At 40.8% G+C, this 24,934-nt stretch overlaps 2 protein-coding genes across 7 annotated transcripts in view; both read right to left on the bottom strand.

The window, feature by feature from the left end:
- HNRNPD (heterogeneous nuclear ribonucleoprotein D) overlaps positions 1-11,631 on the bottom strand; it is a 15,850-nt gene extending 4,219 nt beyond the window's left edge. The window contains exons 1-5 of one of the 4 annotated variants that reach the window (XR_016281359.1): positions 11,263-11,630; positions 2,706-2,874; positions 2,397-2,558; positions 983-1,114; positions 273-372 (exon numbers count right to left, since the gene is read on the bottom strand). Coding sequence is in view for 3 of the 4 variants with exons in the window: in XM_089526243.1 (XP_089382369.1) it covers positions 273-372; positions 983-1,114; positions 2,397-2,558; positions 2,706-2,874; positions 11,263-11,468 (769 nt within the window). In the remaining variant the exon portion in view is untranslated. Of the gene's footprint in view, positions 1-272; positions 373-982; positions 1,115-2,396; positions 2,559-2,705; positions 2,875-11,171; positions 11,191-11,262 lie in introns of those variants that run through there. The other 3 variants (XM_089526243.1, XM_089526242.1, XM_089526240.1) reach the window with 3 other exon arrangements.
- A 3,639-nt stretch (positions 11,632-15,270) lies between these two features.
- Positions 15,271-24,076, bottom strand: HNRNPDL (heterogeneous nuclear ribonucleoprotein D like). 3 transcript variants are annotated; one of them, XR_016281358.1, is made up of 9 exons: positions 23,849-24,076; positions 20,276-20,444; positions 20,015-20,176; positions 19,137-19,268; positions 18,891-19,005; positions 17,072-17,239; positions 16,703-16,797; positions 16,224-16,328; positions 15,271-15,539 (listed from the first exon to the last, which is right to left on the bottom strand). XR_016281358.1 is itself a non-coding variant. In XM_089526238.1 (8 exons), the coding sequence occupies exons 1-7, from the start codon at positions 23,983-23,985 to the stop codon at positions 16,727-16,729; spliced, it is 954 nt and encodes a 317-aa protein (XP_089382364.1). In that variant the 5' UTR covers positions 23,986-24,076; the 3' UTR covers positions 15,271-15,539; positions 16,703-16,726. The 3 variants fall into 3 exon arrangements, 2 of the variants coding, with proteins under 2 accessions (XP_089382364.1, XP_089382365.1); XM_089526238.1 differs by lacking the exon at positions 16,224-16,328; XM_089526239.1 differs by lacking the exons at positions 16,224-16,328; positions 20,015-20,176.
- Positions 24,077-24,934: the final 858 nt, after the last annotated feature.

Genomic DNA, 24,934 nt, shown 5'->3' with positions numbered 1-24,934 from the left:
TCATTGTGCCGACCAATGGATATGTTAACTGATTACCCAATGACAATAATCATTCCAATCCAGTGTACTCTTGCAATTGTAAGAGCACTGTCTTTAATAGTGGCATACCGATTAAGGTCTTCTTCACCAAGAAACAAGCCAGGTTAAGATCAGGTGAGTGAGTTTGCAAGTAATCTGGCACAAATTAATGAAGATACACACACATTTGTGAAGGCTTTTCCCCAGAGGATTTTGATGTTTATTATCAACATTCCAGTCATAATGAAACTTACCTCCACCTCTGCCACGGGCTCTTCCAGCAAATCCCCCTCGAGTTCCCCACTGCTGTTGCTGCTGATACTGTTCTTTTGACATCGCTACTTTTATTTCACACTGAAAAAATGACAACTAATTTATACAGGTAGTTTCATGTTTCCACAAAGTGCTATTAAGCAGCTATTCTACATCTGTACAATCTTTAACAAAACACTGCAGTACACAGCTCCACCGAACCCATTTTTCCAACACATTCTCTCTTCAGTCAATCAACATTTTACATTCATGCTCAATTCTCACTGCATGTTTGATTCTCCTCATTATATTTTATTAGTTCTACAATAACCTGGCTGCTCTCCAAAGTTTGCTGAAACTATATGTGTAAGTGTTCCATTTGGACTATATAAACAGCAGTATTCAAGATGACTGAATTAGCTATTAGTAAGTAAAAATGATTCCAGACAATTTATTCACTACCAACAGAAGAGTTTTAAATGCACTAGTGTATCCACACATCTTGCAAATATACTTTCCCCCTTGGCATTTACTGACAGGTATTCCCATTTGTATTTTTTTCTGCCTATAATTCAAGTCTTCATAGCACTAGTTATAACCAGATGGGTATAACTAATACTTTTTCTAAAATGCAGTAACTGTTGTAGCAGTAGTTGTTACCAGTTGAGCACAAGGAGGATTCTCTTAAATGGAATCATAACTTGAAACGTACTTTACTAAGACCAACATTGTGGTATTTTTTCTCCATTATTTTCTTCACTGGATCTTCATCTTTGAAGGTAATGAAGCAAAATCCACGGCGTTTGTTGGTTTTGTTGTCCATGGGAAGCTCTATTGATTCAACCTAATTAAGAAATACATGCATACAACTGAGTGGATAAGAGGCAGGGATAACTTTTTAAAAAATCAACACTGCACCCAGATACAATGTATTAAAGGAGGCATTTCTATGAGAAAAATACAATTTTACTGTTTATAAAATACAGTATGACTCCTCCCCCCCCCCCCCCCCCAAATATTCATGTTCGATGTGTTCCTGGATTTTGCCTGGATACGAAAAACCGTGTATAGTAGTAAACCCCAGGCCAGGCAAGATGATGAGGGAGGGAGAGAGAGAGGGTTAGTTCTACTACCTAGCTCTCTCTCTCTCCCCCTCCCTTTCTTTTTTCCATTCTCCCTTCCCTCCCTTCCTGCGGGGCTTGGCGAGCTCCCCCTCCATCCTCACATGTCACAGGATGAGAGGGCGAGGGGGCTGACCAGGAGGGATGTTAGGGGACAGTGGCAGCAGCAGCCATGAATTGTGGGTAAGTGAAATCACAGGTACTGGTCCCACAGATACACACAGGGGTTAAACTGCATAAATATTTAAACTACAACTACCAAATTACCAGTATCATGGGAGAACTCTAAATATTTAACAAAATTCATTTTCTCTTGACAAGACAGAAATTTCCCCCCTTGGCATTTACCAACGTCTGAATTCCCACTGATTTGCCTTAAGGAAATTACTACCCTTACAGTTAGTCCAAACTTCTCTATCTGAGTCACGTTAGGCATACAGAAATAATAAACAGTGCTCTCCACAACTCACTGATTTCAGTGGACTGGAAGTACCTAAACCTCTGGAAACTAAGTACCACTAACATGAGCATAATAGCATCTGGTTTAAGATAAGTCATAAGGTGGTGATGATCTGAGTGACTGTAACCTCAAACTAACAGGATAGAAGGTTATTATAGGTATGGAGAGGCAACAGACTGGCAAACAGTCTAAAGTACTGAAGCAAATACTACATGCAAAGAAAGAAGAAGGTTAAGGTGTTTATAGACAAAAGATTAAAAAAATCAAAAGCCAAGAAGGCTGGGTTTGACTGTCTCATATCACCAGGAAACAAATTATATTTTTACTTTATCAGAAGCTGGGTGGAATAGTGACAGATTACATATGAAAGTGAAGTGGTTGAACAGGCTACACAGTAGGTTAAACATTAAAACCATAAAGATTTTTAAAAAGAAATAAATATTTATGAGCATAATCTAAAAACAGGTATTTATCGTCATGGATAAATTTATTTAATTGTTGTATTTTTAATCTTCAAATGACAATCAGAGTGGACACTGACTTACCTCACCAAATCCTCCAAAGTATTCCCTTATTTTCTCTTCAGGTGTATCTGGAGACAAACCCCCAACAAAAATCTTTTTAACTGGCTCTTTTGTTTTCATTGCTTTGGCTCTTTTAGGATCAATCACTTTGCCATTCAATTTATGTTCTTTCTGATCCATGACCTGCAAGCAGTTACATATTTAAGGACATAACATACCTTACAAACAAAAGCTTCTTAAGCAATTTTCAGATGGATATTATACAAGAAGTATTCTCCATGATTTTATGTTTTTTTCAAGAGTAACATAATACTTTGAAAATAAACATACCTTGTCAACACTTTCAGATTCCTTGAACAATACAAAGCCAAAGCCTCTTGACCGCCCTGTAATAGGGTCTAGCTTTAGGGTGCAATCTACTACTTCACCAAACTTAGTGAAGTAGTCCTTAAGATCTTTCTTCGTTGTGTCCCAGCTAAGGCCTCCAATGAACATTTTCCTGAAGAAAAAGAAATGAATGGTAAGGCTATAAAACCTGAAAAGTACAGAATTTTCAAACTATAAATATCAGTATATCTGTCATTAGGGACAATCTAGCAATGCATTTTAGAAATGTATGTCTTCAAATTTACAATTAGGAAAACTTAAAACCAAACAGCCCAACTCTCCAATCCTACTCTGTGACCCAGACTGACAAAAGCAAATGTATGTCATATATTCCATGTTCTAATAGCAAACCCAAGAGACATAAGCTATTTACATAATTGTGTCCATGGTGATGTTTCTCCAGAATACTGGCATAGCCATATGAACAATCATTAGAAAACTCTCCAATAATACCATAACCGCCCACACCAAATTAACCTCTCTATCCAGCCATTTGGATGCCTGGAAGGTTCTTTCAAAAGGGAACAAATAACACAAATTTTTATTTTACTGAACATTAAAACTAATCAGAATTGATATTAACTAGAGACAGGACAAGCAATTCAGTGTCTTCCAATCTGTTTGAATGGCAATTTCTATCATCCTTAACCACTGGACAGGCAGGATGTGGTTTATTGAAACTGTAATCCAAAACATATAGGAGGACCCAACGTGCTTACCCACACCAAACCAGAGTGCTAAAAACCTGACTCATTCCCTTACTCTGTTAACTACCACAAGAGGGTTACACTCTTCCGGGCAACACAAATTGTGGACTGTGCTTACATACCATATCTAAAAGTGCATTTATTCTACTGCAACAAAGTGAAGGGGATCTTGTAAAACTCACTTCAAATATAGTAACCAGTTTTTTCAGAAAAATGCAGCAAGTCAACAAAGCCTCAGGCCAAATATCAAGAATGCTGTATTAGCATTCAGGTTCAACAAGTATCTGAATGGATAGATTTCTTGGTGAACAGCCACAAAGTACTGTATGCAATTTGCTATAGTATGTTCCAAAAGAAGTTAATTCCTGTATGAACTAGTTTTGTTTATTTCAAGGGATTTTCCCATCAGAAGCACAGATAATCATGACACCTTTGCTATATCAAATATGCAACTTAGCAGCAATTTCCAAATAAGCAGGAACATGTTCTGCCACTCCCTGCACCACTCTGCCAGAATGAAGCAACAATGATCACAAAACAAATTATACAAGCTTTGAAAGTTCCCAAACATGCCACTACTAGGCACTTCCTCTAGCAGTGCTCAATATCTGGACCAGATTTAACTTTCACGTAAGAGCCAAAAAAGTGTCAATTGAGAACACCAACAGAAAGAGATCCTGCAATCTTGCCGAAGTTATCTTCTGCAGCAGTTTATGGAAACAGTTATTTCTAGAAAATAAATTTATGCCAAACAGCAAAATTCTAGTTTTAACTCTTGATTTTAAAAGAGGAAAGTACTGTATGTTGTAATATAACTCGCACGAGACATTTTTACTGAACACGGCTTGACAAGTAACAAAAGTTGCTCACCCATCACAAGTTGTAGTAGTCAATTTAAAACAGCCATATTAGAACTACAGTCGCCCCTCCATTTCTGCAGACTTGGATTCTGCGTCCCTCACCAGTTTGCGGGCGGCAAATGGAGGGGGGCAAAATGGAGGGTGTGTGGAGATGCCCCTGGGCACATGCTGCCATTCAAGGTAATGGGGCTTGAATATTGGCGATTTTTCGTTTTGGCATGGGCGGGGTCTGAAATGGATCCCCTGCTAAAATGGAGGGGTGACTTATATGGTTTTTAATGGTGTGAAATAACCACATACTGGACCACTTTTTCCACAAGAAGCAAGGTCTTTACAGTGGACCCTTGTTATACGCTGGGGTTTGGTTCCAAGATCCCCCGTGTATAACAAAATCCGTGTATGCTCAAGTCCCATTAAATATAATGACATAGCAAAATGGTGTCCCTAATAAAAAATGGAAAATCAAGGTAAATTTATACTTTTTTGGAACATTTTCAGACCGTGTATGCTTGAATCCGTGTATAAAAAATCCGTGTATAAGAAGGGCCGACTGTATTTTCCACATTTGTATTATTTCAACTCAGCACCCTCTCTTCCTTCCTTCCAGTATGAAGATGCACCCAATACCCAAACATTTTTAGAAAAAGGGATAAATACCAGAATCCAAAGCCTACATAAAAAACAGTTCTCAGGAAAGCTCTATTGTCAATAGGCACGTTAAAACAATGTTGAAATATGCATATTGTATCACATCAAATACACAATCAGGATTACCTGCAGTACAGATATGTCCTTATCTCAGCCACCCATGAAAAACGTTTTGATTTTTGAAATATTTTGGTTTTTGGAATTCTGGATAAGGGAGACTCAACCTGTATTAAAAGCTGTTTATATCCATTAATTAGTGGTCATTTCTTATATATTGATTTCCTCTTTTTAAAATTATTTTTAAATGAAATTAAATCAAGAAAAGAAGCACAATAATAGATGCCTTCAGAAATCTGTAAGAATAAGGCCGGGGGACAAAGGCCAGGACCATTCAAAGTGTCATCCATATACAGACATTAAAAGTTAGAGATTGATTTATAAATGAAATAAAGAGGTAACCATATTCCCCAGAATATGTCGAGAATTTCTTGATTCTGTAATTGTTTAGTTATCTCCCGCTCTTCTAGAACATATTAAAATAATCTACCCTCTGAGTTACAATGTTTTGAATTAATGTCACTAGAGCTGGTGGCTTATATTCAAATCACAAAAAGCAGCTGACAAGCTGACTCCCTAAATTAACCTTAATATTGTTTGAACCCATTATATAATATCTGGAATATGCATCTGAAGAGCCAGTGTAGCACAGTGTTTTGAGCACAGGACTAGGACTATGGAGATCAGGATTTGATTCTCCACTCAGGCATGAAAACCCCGAGTGACCTTAGATGACTCACACCAGCTCAGCCCTCTACGCACAGGCCTCAGCCCTGGCTTACTCCCATTGTTAGGTTCCTCCAGTCCTGCTCTTGAGCAGCAGAGCGTCTTTGAAAAAAGTCCCGGGAGTGGGCCAATTGTATTTATTATTTTATTCAGAATATCCCATTATAGGTTCGCCATAAGTTGAAAATGACTTGAAGGCACACAACAACAATATGCCTTTGAGGAAACATCTTATACACAGGCACCACATAATCACCATAATCAAGGATCAAAAGCCTTAAAATAAGAATGCTGCTTATCACTGGACAGCTTAACCAGTGTGATGCTGTAGCAGAAAGGTGAAATGTTATCTTAGCCTGCATTAATAGAAGCATAGTTTCCAAGCTGAAGGAAGTAATAGTTCCACTATATTCTGTGCTGGTCAGGTCTTATCTGGAGTACTGCATTCAGTTCTGGGTGCCTCATTTTAAGAACGATACAGAGAAGTTGAAGAAAGTTCAGAGAAAGGCAATGAGGATAAGAAGTACACAGAATAAAATATATGAAGAAAGGTTGAGGAAGATGGGCATATTCAGCTTGGTGAAGAGAAGGCTGAGGAGTGACATGATTGCACTCTTTAAATACCTCAAGGGCTGTCACAGAGAGGAGGGGACAGGCTTGTTCTCTGCTGTCCTAGAAGGTAGGGCCAGGTCTAAAGGTTTGAAGTTACAGTACAGTAGATTTTGATTTTACACTAGAAGAAATGTCTTGACAGGAAGAGTAGTTCAACAATGGAATCTACTGCCTGGAGAGGTAATGGGGTCTCCTTCTCTGGACATCTTCAAAAAGAGGCTGGACAGCTACCTGCTGGGGATGCTTTAACTGGAGATCCTGCATTGAACAGGGGGATGGACTAGATGGCCCATGATCTCCCTTCCAACTCTATGATTCTATTCCTGTCGTTTCCATCTTCCCACAGATATCCTCACAACAACAAGTTTTAATTTTATTTTCAACAACAACAATATACCCTCTTCTTTACTGCCAAAAAATCCTTCTCAAAACAATGTAAGAATCTGCGCCATCTGTTGCATAACATCTATCTAAAAGTTTACATGGGATAAACAACACTTATGTCATGTAACCAAAAACAGCTGGGTATATCCAGCTAGCCATCTGCTACATTTGACAGTACGAAGCCTGTTAGTATACTGTTTCTCACAATTCACAATTACTACAGTATACTGCTAGCTCTCTCTCACCCCCTCAAGACTGCTTTTAAATCACTCTTTCTTTACATTCAGAAGGGTCAAGCCCACAACTGTGTGATAACTACATATGGCTCTGCTATGTATTTCCAAATCCTCTTTCTGTTTTAAATACTACTTTATAAATCATTCAGAACACCATTATCTGTATGAAGTTTAGGCCTTTGTCTATCAACTGAACTGCATTTAAAGCACAAAGGTCCTAAGGATCACTATTTCCTTGTTTGCTCAATCTGAAAACATTCTGAAGCTGCCCATGTTTACTTTGCATAAGGTTTGCATACAGCCAGGAGACATAACTGCAATACAGAAAAATACCCAAATTGAAAGTAAGTTACAAGCTTTAATATATGTATTCTAAACCTAAGGAGAAGAAGAAAACAGTGCTTTTGAAGTGCTGCTTGCTCTACTGGTGTGTTTGCCCCACATCAAGCCAACTGCACATTGCTTCACAAAATAACACAAGCAGGAGAAATCAGCTTCGTGCCAAGACTTATAGCATTATCAGTGAATTCAGCACTCTCTAAGCAGTTGTGTAAGCTAACTGCTTCCAACAAGCTGGGTACTCATTTTACCAGCTTAAAAAAGGTTGGAAGAATGCGGATTGAATCTGGGAGCCCCCAGGGATCGAACTCACAACCTAATGGCTGCAGTACCAGCATTTAACCACTGCACCACAGGGCACCTAAACTGCTCCTCTACCTGCCTTCACTGAAGAAAAACCAGCAACATTCAGACAATTTTATGAAATTACCCCTTAATGCTTTCCTTTCAATGATCTTGCAATATACAAAATAAGTAAAGAGGAAACAAACAGAGGCCACACCATTCAAAGCGTGCATAAAGGTGGCAATTAATTAAGTAGGGCTCACTAATGTAGGTCCAAACATCCGATCTCATTATCAAAAACCTATCCAAATAAACTAAATATATGGCCTGGTACACATGAGCCTATGGGGCGCCCTTGTCACGTGCTAAGGGTTGGCCGAAGGCACTCCGCCCACACATGCCTCAACCCTATCATGTGACGAGGGCATCAAAATGGTGGCGGCCTGTACAGCTGGGCGCCGCCATCATTACGTACGTGCTGTGCGGCATCCACACAGCACTTACATACCGAGTGCGCAACTGGCGCACTCATTACGCCGCTACCGCAGCAGAAAAAGAACCTGCTTTTTGCAGGAAACCACATAGTTTGTCCATTGTGTTTCCCCCCCGGCGGAAAACTAGGCACCGGTGACCGCCTTTTGGGGCGGTCTGTACCAGGCCATATGTAACACCTCTTTTTATCAAACTCCAAAGGCTGCAGAGTATAGTAACATCCAAAATCCACAGAACAGTCATACCTTTATTGAACCAACCAAGCTGCACAAATGTGTATTTTGGTTGGCCCAATACGGATACCACTGTATTGGCCACATAGCAAAGTACAAGAACATCCAAAATCCACAAAACAGTAAAGCTTGCAACATGTATTTTATGCATTTTGGTTGACCCAATAAAGGTACCACTATTTTGGCTATACAGCAAAGGTACATTGCTGGCAATATTGCAAAGTACAATAGCATCCAAAATCCACAAAATAGTAATGTCTTTGATAGACTGCAACATGTAGTTTATGCATTCTGACTGGCCCAATAAAGGCATCACTGCCTTGTGGATTTTGAGTGTTATTGTACTTTTGTACTGTATATACTCCACTATAAGTTGACCTCATGTATAAGTCGTGGGCAGGTTTTGGGGCCAAAATTGTGGGGTTTGATACGACCCATGGATAAGTCAAGGGTAAAACCTAGGGCCATGTAACAAAGGATCTAAAGGATGAAGCAAACGAAAACAATGCCAAAGAACTTAACAAAATCCCAGCAGGCATAACTGTGTTCATCCTAAAGGCTGGATGGATAAAAGAATAGAGCAGGGTCAGTGCTTCCAGGACAGATTATGCCCTTATCTTTCACCAGGGGATGGTACCTTCTTTAAAATAAAAGTACAGCATCAACATTGACTTGTAGGTAAGTCAACTCTGATTTTTGTGGCCAGTTTTTAGACTTAAATATCTAAACTTATACGTGAGTATATATAGTATATAGCCTGCATGTCTACTCCCGAAAATGTTTCCCAAAGGCTGCTGCAGAGTTCAGTCTGGCTAGAAAGCCTTGCAGTCATTTATGAGAAATGATAGTGCCCATCGTCTGCCCTGCTGTAAGGCAACCTCCCAAGAACGACCGCCTTCACAGCCATCCTAGCATAAATACAGGAAGGGAGACAAAACAAAGGTGATGATGCGCAAGCGGAGAAGCTGCAGCAGCCTCTCGCAGAAAGCAATACGTGCGTTGCCGCACACACATCGCTGCCGCCAATCTCTATATCCTTGATACTCCGCAGTGATGCCCAATGGGACTGGTCCATGTAAACACAAGGCAGCAGTGGCCATATGCTGTTGTTATTGTGTATCTTCAAGCCATTTCCAACTTATTATTAAGTTATGATGCCCCTAAGGGGAACCTATCATGGGGTTTTCTCGGCATGTTTCTACAAAGGGGGCTTATGAATGCCTATTGCCACAATAACACCAACAAAATCTCAACAAAATGCAGGTCCATGAATAACACTGTCATAAATGTGTGATATTGTCATAAGGTGGTATAGGGGGATATCCATGCAGGCAGGCTTGTACCTGAACTGAGAACACCAACAACATCTTGACAAAATGTAGGCCTGTGACTAACAACATCATATTTTTTCGCCTCCTGTATGATTTTAATACCTTTGGCTGATGTAGAAACCAGTGGAGCTTCTAAAGCTTGCATGATGGATTTTGTGCATTGAGATTCCCCTATAAAAGCACTGCTGTTTTGTGGATTTTGAATGTAAACACGAGGCACTCTCCTTGCCGTTCCCTTCTACCCATCCCTTAGCAACCTATAATAGCAAAGTATCCTGTTGGTCAAAGTACAATAACATCCCAAATCCACAAAACAGTAAGATCTTCGAAAGCTTGCAACATATATTTTGTGCATTTTGGTTAACCCAACAAAGGCATCACTGTTTTGTGGATTTGGGGTGTAAATACACATGTACTTTGTGCGTTTTGGTTGGTCATTATTTTGTGTAAACTCTCCTTGCCTTCCCTTTCCACCCAACCCTTAGCGACCCATACAGAGGGTGACCAGTTGTCCTCCTCTTCCAGGACATGCCCTACATTTCAGCCTTTTGTCCTGGAGAATTTCAAATTGTCCTCCATTTTGAGCACAACTCTAAGCGGCATGAATGTCAGTGATTTTCAGTTCTTAGTTTGTAAAGTCCTACGTTTTTTTTTGAGTGGCCTACATTTTGAGGTGCCTTGTCTTCCTTTGCAGTGAGGACACACAAAGTGACACCCTAAAGTGACACCACTGTTCCCCAAACAGCGGCCTTTGGGGTGACCAGGCATCCTCTTTTCCAGGACACAGATGCACACATATAGATATGCAGAGATCTTTTAGCACCTTTGAGACTAACTACAGAAAGAAGTTAGCAACATGAGCTTTCACAGACTGAAGTCTTTCTTTCTTTCTGTTGGTCTCAAAGGTGCTGCAAGATCTCTCTGCATACTGATTCCAGAGACTGACACGGCTAGGTCTTTGGATTCTAGGCAGAGACACACATACAGTATTTAGGTGGCTCTCCATAACCAATGATGCAAACATCCACCGAAAAAATATAAACTCCCGAAAGCAAACCTTAATTCCTGCCACCTTATTATATAAAGGACACCCTTTTACTATTTAATGGGGCTTCAAGGCTCTTGGCATCCAGAGATTGAAAATATTCCCCCCAAAATGTACGTAAATTCCCAAAATCAAACCCTGATCTTGCCATCTTAGAAAAGGGGCACTATTTTACCATTCCGTTGTATTTAATGGGGCTTCAAGGCTCTTGGCATCCAGAGACTGCAACCATTCCCCCAATAGATATCTAGATTGCCAAAAGCAAGCCTTCCTTTTGCCGCCTTAGAGAAGGGACACTATCTTCCTATCCCACTGTATTTAACGGGGCTTCCAGGAGTTTGGTATCCATGGGGGGGGGGGGGGTGCCCTGGAACCAAACCCAGGAGACACAACCAGGCGCCGCTGCCTAACGCAACACAACACAGAGCCCAGCACAACAACACCCCAAACCCACAAAGCAGGGATGCTCCTATGGAGATGAAGGCGCCCTGCCTGCCTTGGGGGCCCGGGGCGTCCTTCTTCTCGGGAGCTGCAATGGCGCCTACCCTTCGTCCTCCTCGTTCTTGCTGGCGTCGATCTTCGCCCCCTCCGACTCCCCTCCGCCGCCTCCTCCGCCGCCGCCTCCTCCTCCTCCTCCTTCGGCGCTGCTGCTGTTGTTGTTGCCTCCGCCGCCCGCGCCGCCCTCCATCTGCTCGGCCTCCTCCGAAGCCTCCGCGGGCGCTGCGTCTCCGGAGAACTGTTGGTCCGACATGAGGACGGGGGCGAGTTCGTGGGGATGAGGGGAAGGGAGCAGCGGCAGAAGACTAGGCCCCTCCGAAGGGGAACCGACGCGTCGCCCTCCTTTCTCTCGCGCTTTAATGGCGCCGCCTCGATGATCCCAACCTAAAATGGCCGACGGAAGGAATGCCAAGGCCAATGCGATCGAATGCGAATGCGGCGCGGTCACGTGACTGATGCTGGCGCCCTACTTTTCTTTCCCTCCTCCCCCTCCCTCCTGAGCCCGCGCGCGCGCTCGCTCCTTTCTCGCTCTCTGATTGGCTGCCCGTACCATAGAGAAGGAAGGCAAGAGCGACGACGCCTCCGCCTCCTCCTCCTCCTCTACAAAGAGCCTGGTCGCGGGCTATCTATGGCACAGCTCTTCGCAGCCTCGCTCTGCGCATGTCTAAAAACACATTCCGTAGTTGGTTGATCCGATTGGTTCCCCGAGTTCCCCCTCCCCCATTTTCCATATAAGGGAAGGATATGGAAATAGGGAAAAAGGCGCGAAGCGGAGGGACGCCATTACGCGAAGCGCCCTTCAGGAGCAGCAGCAGCAGTAGCAGCAGCAGCAGCAGCAGCAGCAGCAGCAGCAGCAGCGCCCTCTCAACCTCAGATCATCATCATCATCATTTATTATTGTTTCTAATAATAATAATAGTGTTATTATTAAGGAAACGATAATAAACAATTAGCAAATAATAATAGTATTATTAATTCCTAATTGTGGAGGGAAAGCAGGATAATAATAGAATTATTATTATTATTTCCTAATGACAGCGGAATTGTTATTGTTTATTAGTAGTATTCCTCTGCCTTCCAGCGGCTTACGGCTTGATTGTCCTGTCAAAATGAGGAATTACACAAGGACTTTTTTATTGTTGCCGGCTTGTTATTAGATAGATCTTCAGATTTTGCAAACTGCTTTGAACTGCCCTTAATTTAGTGAAAAAAGGACATACATTTTAATACAAATAAATGATACAACATTCTCTACATCACAAACACTTATTGCACTTGGTATAACTCCATGACAGAGAGAAGATAGTTCACAATGGGCTCCGCAGCAACTCTCTTGAGAATTTATGGAAGGCTAGTACAGAGAGCACCAACTTTGTAAGCAAAGCCATCAAGGAAACGGCCTGGAGATGGGATCGGGATCCAAAGGATGTCTAGTACAACTGCTAATTTCTTTCCTGTTGTTCTTAATACTTCTCCAATTGCAATAAAGCACTTTATCCCCACTCACTTACAAAATGACAACAGCATAGGATATCTGTTTTAAAATGGTTCAGTTTGAGATGATTATTCAGTGCTGGGAAACAACAGAAATCCAATTTCAGTAATTTTTTTATTTCAAGTAACGATATATTGATCTTGAACACTATAGGAAATTCTGTGAAAAACGAGGCACATTTTGGCATTAACATGCAATTATCTGTAATCACTGGTGAACCTCAGAAGTAGCCCCATGCCAAATGGCACCCGTTTCTTCACACTAATCCCCATGCAACCCACAATTTCTTAGAAGGTAGATAATGCAGACTACATTAAAACAAAACAATGACAGTGCATAGGATTGCTACAGCTGCATAAATATTGCTGTTTTCTTCTTCCTTTCCGCTGACATTATTTGTGAATGCTTTCTGGAAGGTGAAACAGAGAAATAGGGGAACCCATCTTGTTCTCAATGAAAGCAGGTCAAACAAATGGTCGACAAATATAAGGACAGCCAGATAATTTGGACTACAATTTCCATCTGCTCTAGTCAATACCAGCAAAGACATGGAAATTGCCAACTAATGTTTTCTGGAGGGTCACAAGTTTTCATTCTGATCCTGCACAAATCCAGCTTTTAAAAGAGTGACTGTTTCTGGGCGTTTTAATTTATTGCTTCAAGCTTTGAATTAAGCGGTACAGTAGTTAAAAGCCATTTTGAATATTGCACTCCTGTGTCAACATGCCAACTCAAAAAAACAAATTATACAACAGCCCTAATTAATTTTGCCAAAACAAAGAACCTCTGTGCTTTTATAGTAAACAGAACATCCCTTTACAACATTCTTCCGATCTTTATAGTTCCTCTGTAACTTGTGAAATGTAAGTATTGCTGGAAAATGGGGAGGACACTATTCTTGGCTTTGCCTAATCAGACCATTTTATGGATTCCATTTAGTAGTCCTGATGTTCATTACTATTCTTTTGAACATCCACTTTTTTCAGTCCTAACCACCATGGCTAATTATCAGAATCACTTGAGGCCGTCAGACTAAATATCAAGTTATCGGGAACACAGAGCTACCTGTTGAAGCAGCTTCACTGGCTATTCATTCATTTCTGGGCACAATTCGAAGTGCTTGTCATGACCTATAAAGCTCTATACAGCTTATTATCTGCACTAGGGAGGCTTTTTCTCACCTTGAGTCCTTTATTTTTTGTTTTTAAATATTTTTATATTGTTTTAGTTATGATTGTTTGAATTTGCATTGGTAGATTTTTATTGATTTCCTTTTATGAGCCACCTGGGTCCCACTGTGATAGAAAAGTGGCATATAAAATAAATTCATCAGAAAGGCACGCATGCAGGCTGGTTTATTGTATGGCCAGCTCTATTGTCCTCTCACACAGGAGACCAACTGTGCAACAATAATTTGAGTTAACTTTTACTTGTTTGGAGATTCTTGTTGCGTACATTCTACTGTTTTATCAGGCATTTCTCAATGAACTTCTTAGGAATACAACAAGGCCCCTCCCTGCTATTGCTTCCATAAAACCACAACTTAAAGACACACAACCAGATGGTGAGAGTTATTTTTTTTACTAGCAAGACCTTTTCTTTTACTAAGCAACTTCATACAGCCAGTAGTTTAATATAATTTAAAATACTGGTAGATCACATTCAGTTAAACATTATACACAAGCATTATTCTGGTCCAGGCATTCAAGAGACTCATTTCTGAGAGAAGGCAAGCTAGAGCCTTCTCCCTTACATGCTGTTTTTGTGAGCAGCTTTTAAATTCAAACATTTATTCCAGTTGTCTTAATTGGCACATCCTGCTGTCCAGAACAGCTTTCAAAGTCCATGCGTTCACGCTTACATGCCCTCAGCTGCACTCTAGAACATGAGTAGAAAAGGTGTAGCAGCTCCCCCCCAACACTTCTGTGGCTCTTAGGTCTCCCCAAAATGCTTTGATAATTTCTTTGAACATTTTTTAAAGTACAAGATGTGCCTCACTGCCTCATGAAGATGGAGGACAATTTCTAGCCTAAGAGGATTTTTTATTCAACAGGGAATAACCTAGAGGTGAATGCTGTGCCATTTTGTTGAAAAGTTAAGAACATCATAACCTTTGTGAAATTGCTCTGTTACCTCCTGGGGCCCTTCAAGATTTCTTGGGAGAGAAGGCAACATGACACCTCCCCCCAACAGCTGACTTTCTTTACTACAGAACTAGGATCTCTCCAACCAATCATTTTTAATAATGGAACATACCTAAAGCTATGTTCCAACATTCAAGCAGCCTTTATCACACCGCCCAGGATCTAACTAAATCTCTTTGTGAGGTTAGCCCGAAGCTGTTTAACCTAATCGTGTTGTAATGCAGCCTAAGACATGGCATTTTAAAACCATGAAGCCAAGATGTATACCTAATCTGTGTACTCTATTTTTCTAGTTCATGGTGAGGCATAAGCTTGGTGCAAATTTGCTCTGGCACACAGACCTATTTAAAAAACCCTTCACAGTCGTGACACAGTATTCCCAAAAGTCAGTGTTTCCAAAATTCAGAATGCAACAATCACAGAAGGTAAGGTTTTATTTGAGTCATTCAACAAGAAAATTATACAAATAAAAATTGTATAAACACAAAAACCACACTGGCATCGTAACACAGATGACAAAAGGACAAAAAAGTAAAAACCATAAAGAAAACTAGCCGGCCACTATGTACAGTTGGACACTCTTGTGTCTTACACTAAAAGTCTTTTACAAAATAATCTCATGTCATGAAGACCACCCTCCAGTCACTTGATGCTCTGCAAGATGGCTTTGCTGTAGCGTCTCTACCTAAAAACCAAGACAAAACCATTATGAGACCTATGCAACATATACAAGCATTTTTAAAAGGTCCATTTTCATGAACTGCTTTAAGTCCTCTATTTATTCCTCGTTTCACTGTTAAAGATCATATGCATATGTGTCAACATGAAATATTTTTGATGACCCAATTACTTTATGTGCCCAGATAAACCAGTTCAGCTCAAACGATGGAGCTATGACAAAGAACTGTAGAAACTCAGCAGAGAAGCTCTTGGTTTACTAGAAACCAAGCTGTGGAAGAGCCTTTCATGGCTACAACTGCTAGTGGGAAAGAGAGAAATTGCAATAACCAAGAAAAATTATTGTTAGGCAGGTGATTAAAACTGCTATTTGCATATGATCTTTAATGTTTCCAGATTTAAAAGTTCGTTTTGGTTTGTAGATTTCACTAATAGCTATAAAAGAAAAAAGCAAGCATTAAATCTTAAAGAACGAACACTTAAAATGAGGTTCCACAATTGATATACAACACTAAACAGAAGACCAAAAATGATTAAGCTGTAAAGGCATTTATGCACTTTAACTCCTGTAAAAAATCATTTTAAGTTAAAGACACTTAAATCTTCAAAGAAGATTTTTAAAAAGAAGCCAAAGTCTGAAGTTTTCCACTTTAATCTTTACGCTGGTACATGAAGTTGGAAGAGACCATACCACAGGACAGCGTTTTCTGGTGTATGCCTTGCGCTCTGCCTGCAACGTGCGACCCCCAGAGATAGACGTGGTCAGGGTGACACACGGCCTGCAATGAAGTTCCCGCTGGCGGGTACAAACAAGGTATAATGTCAGAGTTAGAAGACAACAATCTTGTTTTGCTTAAGTTGTACCCATTTCAGTACTTTACCTGTTGGTTAATACTTCTATTAAGTTTAATTATTCCTCTACACCACCTGGCACACAATGTAAGCAGAAAAACTCTTATGTTTCTCTGAAGTATTAAGGACGACGAACCACCTTTTACAGAGTTAAAGATCTATAGACACTTAAAGCAAAGAATTTTTAACACACATTTTAAAGGCACATTTAAACTTTTTAAAAAATCAGACTATACAAGGAAGTGGTTTTTATACATTTGTCTATTGATCTTTAAATTAGATTAGATATGACAGATGACGTTTTCACTTAATACACACCTGTTTTATCTCCATGTTATTTCTTTAATATGGCTGGTAGTTATTTTGGTGATTACCGCCACCTCGGGATGCCTTTCCATATGTGCTTTGCTGTCCTGTTAACAGACAAAATTTGCAGCCTTACCATAGGAAAATGCTGACTTAAAGTTATAGCTGCATCCCTTTTATTTAAACACATAAAGGACTATGTATTGGCATACAAAAACTCTTACACTACCCACTATCATTTCCAGGAAAGGTAGAGAATCTTAATTTCAGGTTAAGAAAAACCACCAGCACCCATCCACCCACAAGCTGGTCCCAGTGCTCTCTAGGGAGTAAGTATAATGGCAAAACAGTTTGTCAAGTCTTTAGTCAAAACATTCTTACCACTGTAGTCAGCATATCCCTGGCCATAGCCATAACTTGGGTAATTGTACCCAGAATAATCATATCCACCATAGCTGCTGTAGCTTTGATCGCTGTAAGGACTGTTGTAACTTCCATAACCTTGATCATAATAATTATTATACCCTTGGTTCCAACTTTGGCCTTGACCTGAAATGAAGCAAACACAGACAATCAGAAATTGCTGTATCTTGAAAAAAGATCTTTGCTTTACGACTGAATTTTCCTGTTTGGTTCTCATTTGGCTACTGCAGATTGCTAAACCTACATAATGTTATATCTGGTATTCTGAAAAAAACAATACATAGCCCAATATCATGGCCTGTCATCTCCTTAGCACTGATACCCATCATCAGTCTGACATCAATAACAGGAAAGATTCTAGAGCAGATCATTAAACAGAGAGTCTGTGAACGTCAAGATGGCAATTCCATAACCACAAAAAGTCAACATGGGTTTCAGAGAAAGAAGTCATGCCAGACAAATCTGATCTCTTCCTTTGATAAAATTACCAGCTTGGTAGATGAAGGAAACGCTGTGGATATAGTATATCTTGATTTCAGTAAGGCCTTCGACAAGGGTCCCCGTGACATTCTTGGAAACAAGCTTGTAAAATGTGGGCTAGACAAGGTAACTTACATGGATTTGTAATTAGTTGACTGGCCAAACCCAAAGGGTGTTGAACAATGGCTCCTTTTCATCCTGGAGAGAAGTGACCAGTGGGGTGTCCAGTGGGGCTCTGTCCTGGGGCCAGTATTATTCAAAATCTTTATCAATAACTTGGAGGACAGAATTGGGGGCATACTCATCAAATTTGCAGATGACACCAAATTAGGAAGAATAGCTAATACTCCAGAGAACAGGATCAAAATTCAAAATGACCTGAATAGACTAGAAAGCTGAGCCAAAGCTAACAAAATGAAATTCAACACAGAGAAATGTAAGGTACTGCACTTAGGGCAGATAAATGAAATGCAGAGATATAGGATGGGGGACACCTGGCTTAAGGAGACAACATGTGAAAGGGATCTAGGAGTCCACGTAGACCACAAGTTGAACATGAGGCAACAGTGTGATGCGGCAGCTAACAAGGCCAACGCGATTTTAGGCTGCATCAATAGAAGTATAGTGTCTAGATCAAGGGAAATAATAGTGCCACTATATTCTGCTCTGGTCAGGCCCCACCTGGAATATTGTGTCCAGTTCTGGGCACCACAATTCAAAAAGGACATTGAGAAACTGGAGCGTGTCCAAAGGAGGGCGACTAAAATGGTGAAGGGTCTGGAAACCATGTCCTATGAGGAACGACTTAGGGAGCTGTGGATGTTTAGCCTGGAGAAGAAAAGATTAAGAGGTGATATGATAGCCCTGTTTAAATACTTGAAGGGATGCCATATTGAGGAGGGAGCAAGCTTGTTTTCTACAGCTCCAGAGAACAGGACTCGGAACAATGGATGCAAGCTCCAGGAAAAGAGATTCCACCTCAACATTAGGAGGAACTTCCTGACAGTGAGGGCTGTTCAACAGTGGAACAAAACTTCCTCGGAGTGTAGTGGAGTCTCCTTCCTTAGAGGTCTTCAAACAGAGGCTGGATGGCCATCTGTCGGGGATGCTTTGATTTGGATTTTCTGCATGGCAGAATGGGGTTGGACTGGATGGCCCTTGTGATCTCTTCCAACTCTACGATTCTATGATTCTAACTCAAGAATACCTCATTCAAGTTGCAGCTTCCCTACTTCAATTTGTTTATAGTCATACATCACAGAAGTCAAGAGGTAGGTTTCCAGTTTCACTCACTTACCTCTGCCACGTCCCCTGGAACCACCGCGTCCACCAGATGAAGCACCTCTACCTCCCTTCTGTTGCTGCTGTTGCTGCCTATATACATCTTTGGGCTGCGCTACTTTGATCTCACACTAGAAGAAAACACAGCACTGAACCTGAATATAAAGTATATGAAAAATTTCAGTTCTTAATTACCAGTATCACTACTTTCATATGAAAGGTCAAGATAATGTCAAAAACACCTAAAATCAAACAGCAATACCTTGCCAGAACCAATTTGATGGTATCTGCTTTCCAACAATTTCTTCACTGGTTCTTCATCAGAATATGTGATGAAACAGAAACCCCTCCTTTCATTTGTCTTTGTGTCCATGGGAAGCTCAATATTTTCAATCTGAAATTCACATTTAAAAATTGGAAGAATATGCTGATTCAACACCAATTTCTGGTCTCTGGCCATCACTTTTTCTGTTCTTCTTTCCCAATGAAGCACATCTATAATTTTATCCATCTACACCCATGCCACTTCACAATACCATTTTTACCTAAAATTCTGCCTGTGTGTACAACCTCCTCCACCCACAATTAACCCATTTCCAACATATTTAACCCATTAATCATCAACCAAAGTAAACTTTTAATATATACCGCCCCATCACCCTTGCCTTTGTTTCCTTTTGTTTGCTTCTTTCTTTGTTCATCTGTCCCTTCCTAGATAGCAATGAATGCAATCTAGACTATACACTCATTGGCTAAGAATTTGCACAATAATGGTGACCACCATTAATTAATATTTCTACACAACTTGGAAAAAAAGTTAAATGAATGTAAAAATGTTAACTGAATGAAGCAGAATTAAAATATCATTTACTCATTCACTCAGTGCAACCCTTATATTGGTCCCACTTATGCCTATTTTTCCTTTGTTTCACTGCTACTACAATTCCTTATTCTGTTTTAGAAAATATACAAATCTACTGCATTGAGAAGTCAAGACCAGCAAGATTAATTCCAAGCAGCCATATCAGTTTTAAGTGAGCAAGCTGTATTTTTATAACCCACTATATTAGAAAGCGTCTCTGATCTGTAAACCCTACAAATGATGCTACACCAAGGAAACTATTAAATAAATAATTATACCTCTCCAAAACCACCAAAATATTCTTTTATTTGCTCTTCAGATGTGTCTGGACTCAATCCACCTACAAACACTTTTTTGGGTGGTTCCTTTCCCTTCAGAGCTTTCGCCCTTTTGGGATCTATTAGTTTGCCATCCAATTTGTGTTCTTTCAATTCCAAGACCTAAGAAGACATCGAATGCAAATTCAGCACCAATGGAAAAGAAATCCACATAAAAATTTGGAGCTGTTCTTTATGACTATGGACACTATGGATACATACCTTTTCAACACTGGCAGCATCTTTGAAAAGCACAAACCCAAAACCTCTTGATCTCCCCGTGACAGGATCAGTTTTAATTGTGCAATCCACCACCTCTCCAAAACGAGACAAATATTCTGTCAAATCCTTTTTGCTTGTATCCCAGCTCAGGCCTCCAATGAACATTTTGCTGCAGAAGAAAAACAAGTATATAGTTGAATTACACCTTTTCAAAGCATTACTTATACAATGTAGAGACTGATGTTTCCTGTACTCATAAGGCAATTACAACAACTCAAAACTATTAAGATGGAATGCCACTATTCACATTATGTTCAACAGAAACAAGAAAAGCAGAACTTATCATATTTGTGGTTACAGCCACAAACAGTAAAAGGAAAAAAATGCATTTTTATTACCTGTGAATGTCTCTTAATTCTACTGATGTTTTAATCAAGATGTAAGTAAGGGGTTTAAAAGAAGGCAAATGTTAAGCAGAGTCAGCTCTGGTTAAGTATCTGGATTGGGCAGTGCCACTTAATAGCAGGTACTATAGGCACTATTTCAGAGGAAGCAACCAGGAAAACACCTCTGAGTATCCTTTGTCTAAGAAAACCCTATCAAATTAATGGGGGTCACCACAGGTTGACAGGCAGCTTGCAGGCAAACACACACAGAAGCATTAATATTAAAGATACTGCTTTGCTTCCTTTAACACGCTCCCAACTGTTGTGTAGATATATATTTACTTTCAGCAACATTCTCATGAATATCACTGAATCCATGTCTGCAAGGTGATTATCAAGCTCCTAAATTGAGGGAGGGGCACTACCAGATTCAAAAGACAAACCCAATGCTAACAAAATGCTTGTTAACATGAGCCTGGACATAAACAAGTTTACAATAAAGATATGTTTTATGTTATTGCCAAAATAAGGGATATTTTTCTAGATAACAAGTTCTTTTTGCCAGTTCTGCTATTATGACACAGGGCAATGCTGACATTACACTCTGAGCCACATACACTTGAAATACTAAGCATATTTATTAGGAAGATCAGTTGATTTCGGTGGGCCTTTTTTTAAAGTAAACATGAATGAAATATTACTATCAAGCAACTGCAGGCTATTCTTATTTAAGGTAGTTCAGCTCATATCCTCTCAAGCATTAAAGATCTAATCTGGGAAAAAGAGAATGAATGGCCTTGCTTGAACACACTTCCTCTGGAGAAACATACATTTTATAACAGCTTTGAATATTCTTGAAACAAGAAGCCACTTCACACACCTCACAACTGCTAAAATCTCTTAAAACCTTGTAAACACATAATAATAATAATAATAATAATAATAATCATTTATTTATATCTCGCCTCTCCCTATGGATCGACTCCAAGACAACTAAACTACTGCCAGGAAGTATTACATTTGTCCTCAAAATACTCCACCTGCATCCTTATACAATTCCTGGCAACTATGAAAGATAGGCCAGTCTTATTTCCACATACCAGGTAAAAAGCTAAAAAAATGCCTTAAACAACCATCAAGTTCATGGATATGAAACCAGAGATTTCCAGTTTCCAGGAGATTTAGACACTATATAGAGATAAAGGACCAAATCAACTTGGAACCTCATGAATTATTCATCCAGCCTACAATAAATATCCAGTACTGTAATTAAAATGACAATGGTGCGATGTGCAAAGGAGGGGAAAGAAATGCACATTTCAGATGAACTGGTTTTTAAAATTTTATCATGAGCTTTTATGGGTTTATATCCAGGAAAGCACGTGCTAAAATAAAAACTATCAAGCATTAAAGGTGCTGCTACATTCCTCCTTCTTCCTCTGCCTTCCTTTTATGCCACAAAATTAACATAACGACTTCTTTGATAACTATTGTAATGGTAGATCTGTTCAGGGAAAGGTGGCCTAGGACTATAGGTTACTGGTTAACTAAACCTGTAACATTCTGAAACAAGATGACTGTTTCTTATTTTAACTACTGGTAAGCCACCAACTTTTCACTGGTGTGCCATACTAGCAGCTCTTCCAAGCGGGTGAGAAAAGAAAGACATCTCAAGGAGCAAAACTACAGGCAAAGAAAAGACAGCATTCCTTCACTTTATTTGCAGAATAGGAAAACAGGAAGCGATACTTTCAAAGTTCAATGTAGTTTCATCTCACTTCTTATTGCAAGCCTTAGTAGCCAGACAGATTAGCCTGAAGGGACACACAACTGGCCAACCATCATCACCTACCTGAACTCTTGAACCCAAACTTCCTCAGTGGCACTCTTGCCCTCCTTCAGAGGTCTTTAAGGATCAATAATCATGGGCCTAAATAGCCTAAAGGCACCAAATCCCATCCGTTCTTGGAAGCCAAGCAGGGTCAGCCCGGGTTAGTACTTAAATGAGAGCATCCACAGACTTTTCAGGCTTGATCTACTCAAGGACCCATTTCTTTGTCCTTTTGGCTGTCCACATCTCAAAGGAATGGATTTTCTTCTTATCTGCTTTCTTAACAATTCTAACTTTAGTGCTCGGTTGTGTATCTTTACTCTTGTTTAGGCTCTTTTCTAGCTCTATCATGGCTGCCCTTCCCATCCCTAGGCTTCTTCTGACTTTTTGGTTGCAGTCTCCATTCTGATCAATGTTTGATCCTATGTATGGTAAGTCATCAACCATTTTGACTTCCTGTGTCAGAAGTTAATGCTTGGTTTCCATCTGGCACGATGGGCAGGCCAAGCCTATCATCTTTATGGATGTACCACCTCGCAGGGAGGCAGCCATGTTGTTGTTGTGTGCCTTGAAGTTGTTCCTGACTTATGGAAAGCATAACAACAAATGAGGCTGAGAGAGATCTTGTAGCACCTTTGAGACTCACTGAAAGAAACTGGGAGCATGAGTTTTCATAGACTTCAGTCGACTTCCTCAGATGCATTTATGTGTGCATGTGTATATGTATTTAAGCACGTGCTACACACACATTTATGCATCTGAAACTGGGAGCATGAGCTTTCGTAGGCTTCAGTCTACTTCCTCAGATGCAGTATATGTGTGTATTTAAATATACATGTTACTGTATACAAATGCACATTTATGCATCTGAGGAAGTAGACTGAAGCCTAGGAAAGCTCATGCTGCCAATTTCTTTCTTTCATTGAGCCTCAAAGGTGCTATAAGATCTCTCTCTATGTACTGACTCTATAATCTTTAAATGAGGCTGAGAAACCCCGCCCTCCTCCGCTTTCGCCCCGCCCACATTTCCCCATATATATCCAGCGCTCTCCGAATCGAACCCCTCCCTCCGGCATCCAAGCTCCGCCCACTAAACTCCTATAGGCTGCCGGTTACGTCATGGCGCTTTGACGGGCACCCTCGCTGGCTCCGCCCACTTGGAAGTTAAGACCAAAGGGAGACACAAAGGGAACCGAGGCGCAATCAGAGGCAGCCGAGTCACGTGGCGACTCACATGCCCCGCCCCTTTTCACTTTCCTCGCAGGACAAAATGGCGGCCAGACTCCCTCCCCTTAACTCCCTTCAGCCAGGCTGTTCCCTCCACTCGCCTACCCCCCCTCCTCCTCCTCCTCATACCCGTCATCCTGCTGGTTCTTGCTGGCGTTTATTTTCGAGCCTTCGGCAAAGTCCTCCTGGCCGCCTCCGGAGCCGCCTCCTCCTCCTCCGTTGCCGTTGTTGTTATTGCTGCTCCCGTAGTCGGTATTGTCCTCCATCGCGAACGCAGGCAGACACACACCGGGGATAAGAAAAAGGACAAGCAGGCGGCTCGAGCCAAGCACTTAAAATGGCGGCCGTGACAAGAGATCCGGGCAGAGCCTGCGCCGGGTTTATATAGGAGGGCTCCCGTCCAATCAGCGCAGGCCCCTTGCGCATGCGCAGTCTCATTCTCGCTGGGACTGGGTGAAGGGTGGGGGGATTTCTGAGGTAACCGAGGGCGCCCTCAGAAGCGTAATGGCGGCGGCTTCTCCTCCTCTGAGGGAGGCGGCTGCTGACCCCAAAAAGGGCTTTTCTGGCTCCCAAGAAGGCGCTTAGTCGGCAATATAACCGACTAGATTTAACGGGAGTCGTTTCCTGCTAAGTCCCCTTCGATGCTAAGCATGTTGTTGTCTGTTTCCAAGTCTTTCCTGACATATGGCCACCCTATTGTGGGGGTTTATTTTATTTGTTTGTTTATTTATGATCCTGCCTTTCTTCCAAATTGGGAGCCAAGGCGGCTTACAACATATATATAAACACATCTTAAAACTGCACAATTAAAATAATAACCCATTTGAAACATACTAAACTTAAAATATACAATGTTAAAATAACCCAAACCCGCCCCCACCCCACGCCCCCTGATAAAACCAGCCCTGCATGATTTTTAAAAAAGCTTTGCTGGAATTTTTCATGCCAAAATTCACTCAGAGGACGTTTGTCATGGCCTTCGAGTGAGGCTGAGAGAGTGTGACTTGCCCAAGGTCACCCAGTGGGTTTCATGGCCGAGATGGGAATCCTGAGTCCAACACTCAAACCACTACACAATGCTGCCTCTTTGGAAATGTACCCCGAAATACATTATATTGATCTCTGTGGTAATTCATAGCATCATAGAGTTGGAAGAGACTACAAGGGCCATCCAGTCCAACTCCCTGCCATGCAGGAAGTCACAATCAAACCCCC

This window comes from Sceloporus occidentalis, unplaced genomic scaffold, assembly GCF_023333645.1.
Source record: "Sceloporus occidentalis isolate IW3139 unplaced genomic scaffold, rSceOcc1.0.p SCAF_5, whole genome shotgun sequence".
Taxonomy (NCBI): Eukaryota; Metazoa; Chordata; class Lepidosauria; order Squamata; family Phrynosomatidae; genus Sceloporus; species Sceloporus occidentalis.
This window is presented reverse-complemented; position numbering and strand designations above follow the sequence as displayed.

What these genes read in the sequence shown, in the direction of transcription:
- HNRNPDL (XM_089526238.1), bottom strand. Translation starts at nt 23,985, where the DNA reads ATGGAGGACAATACCGACTACGGGAGCAGCAATAACAACAACGGCAAC. An exon ending in AAGAACCAGCAGGATGACGG is followed by an intron (nt 20,445 to 23,848) that starts GTATGAGGAGGA and finishes TTTCTTCTGCAG; the next exon opens with CAAAATGTTCATTGGAGGCC. An exon ending in ATGCTGCCAGTGTTGAAAAG is followed by an intron (nt 20,177 to 20,275) that starts GTATGTATCCAT and finishes ATGTCTTCTTAG; the next exon opens with GTCTTGGAATTGAAAGAACA.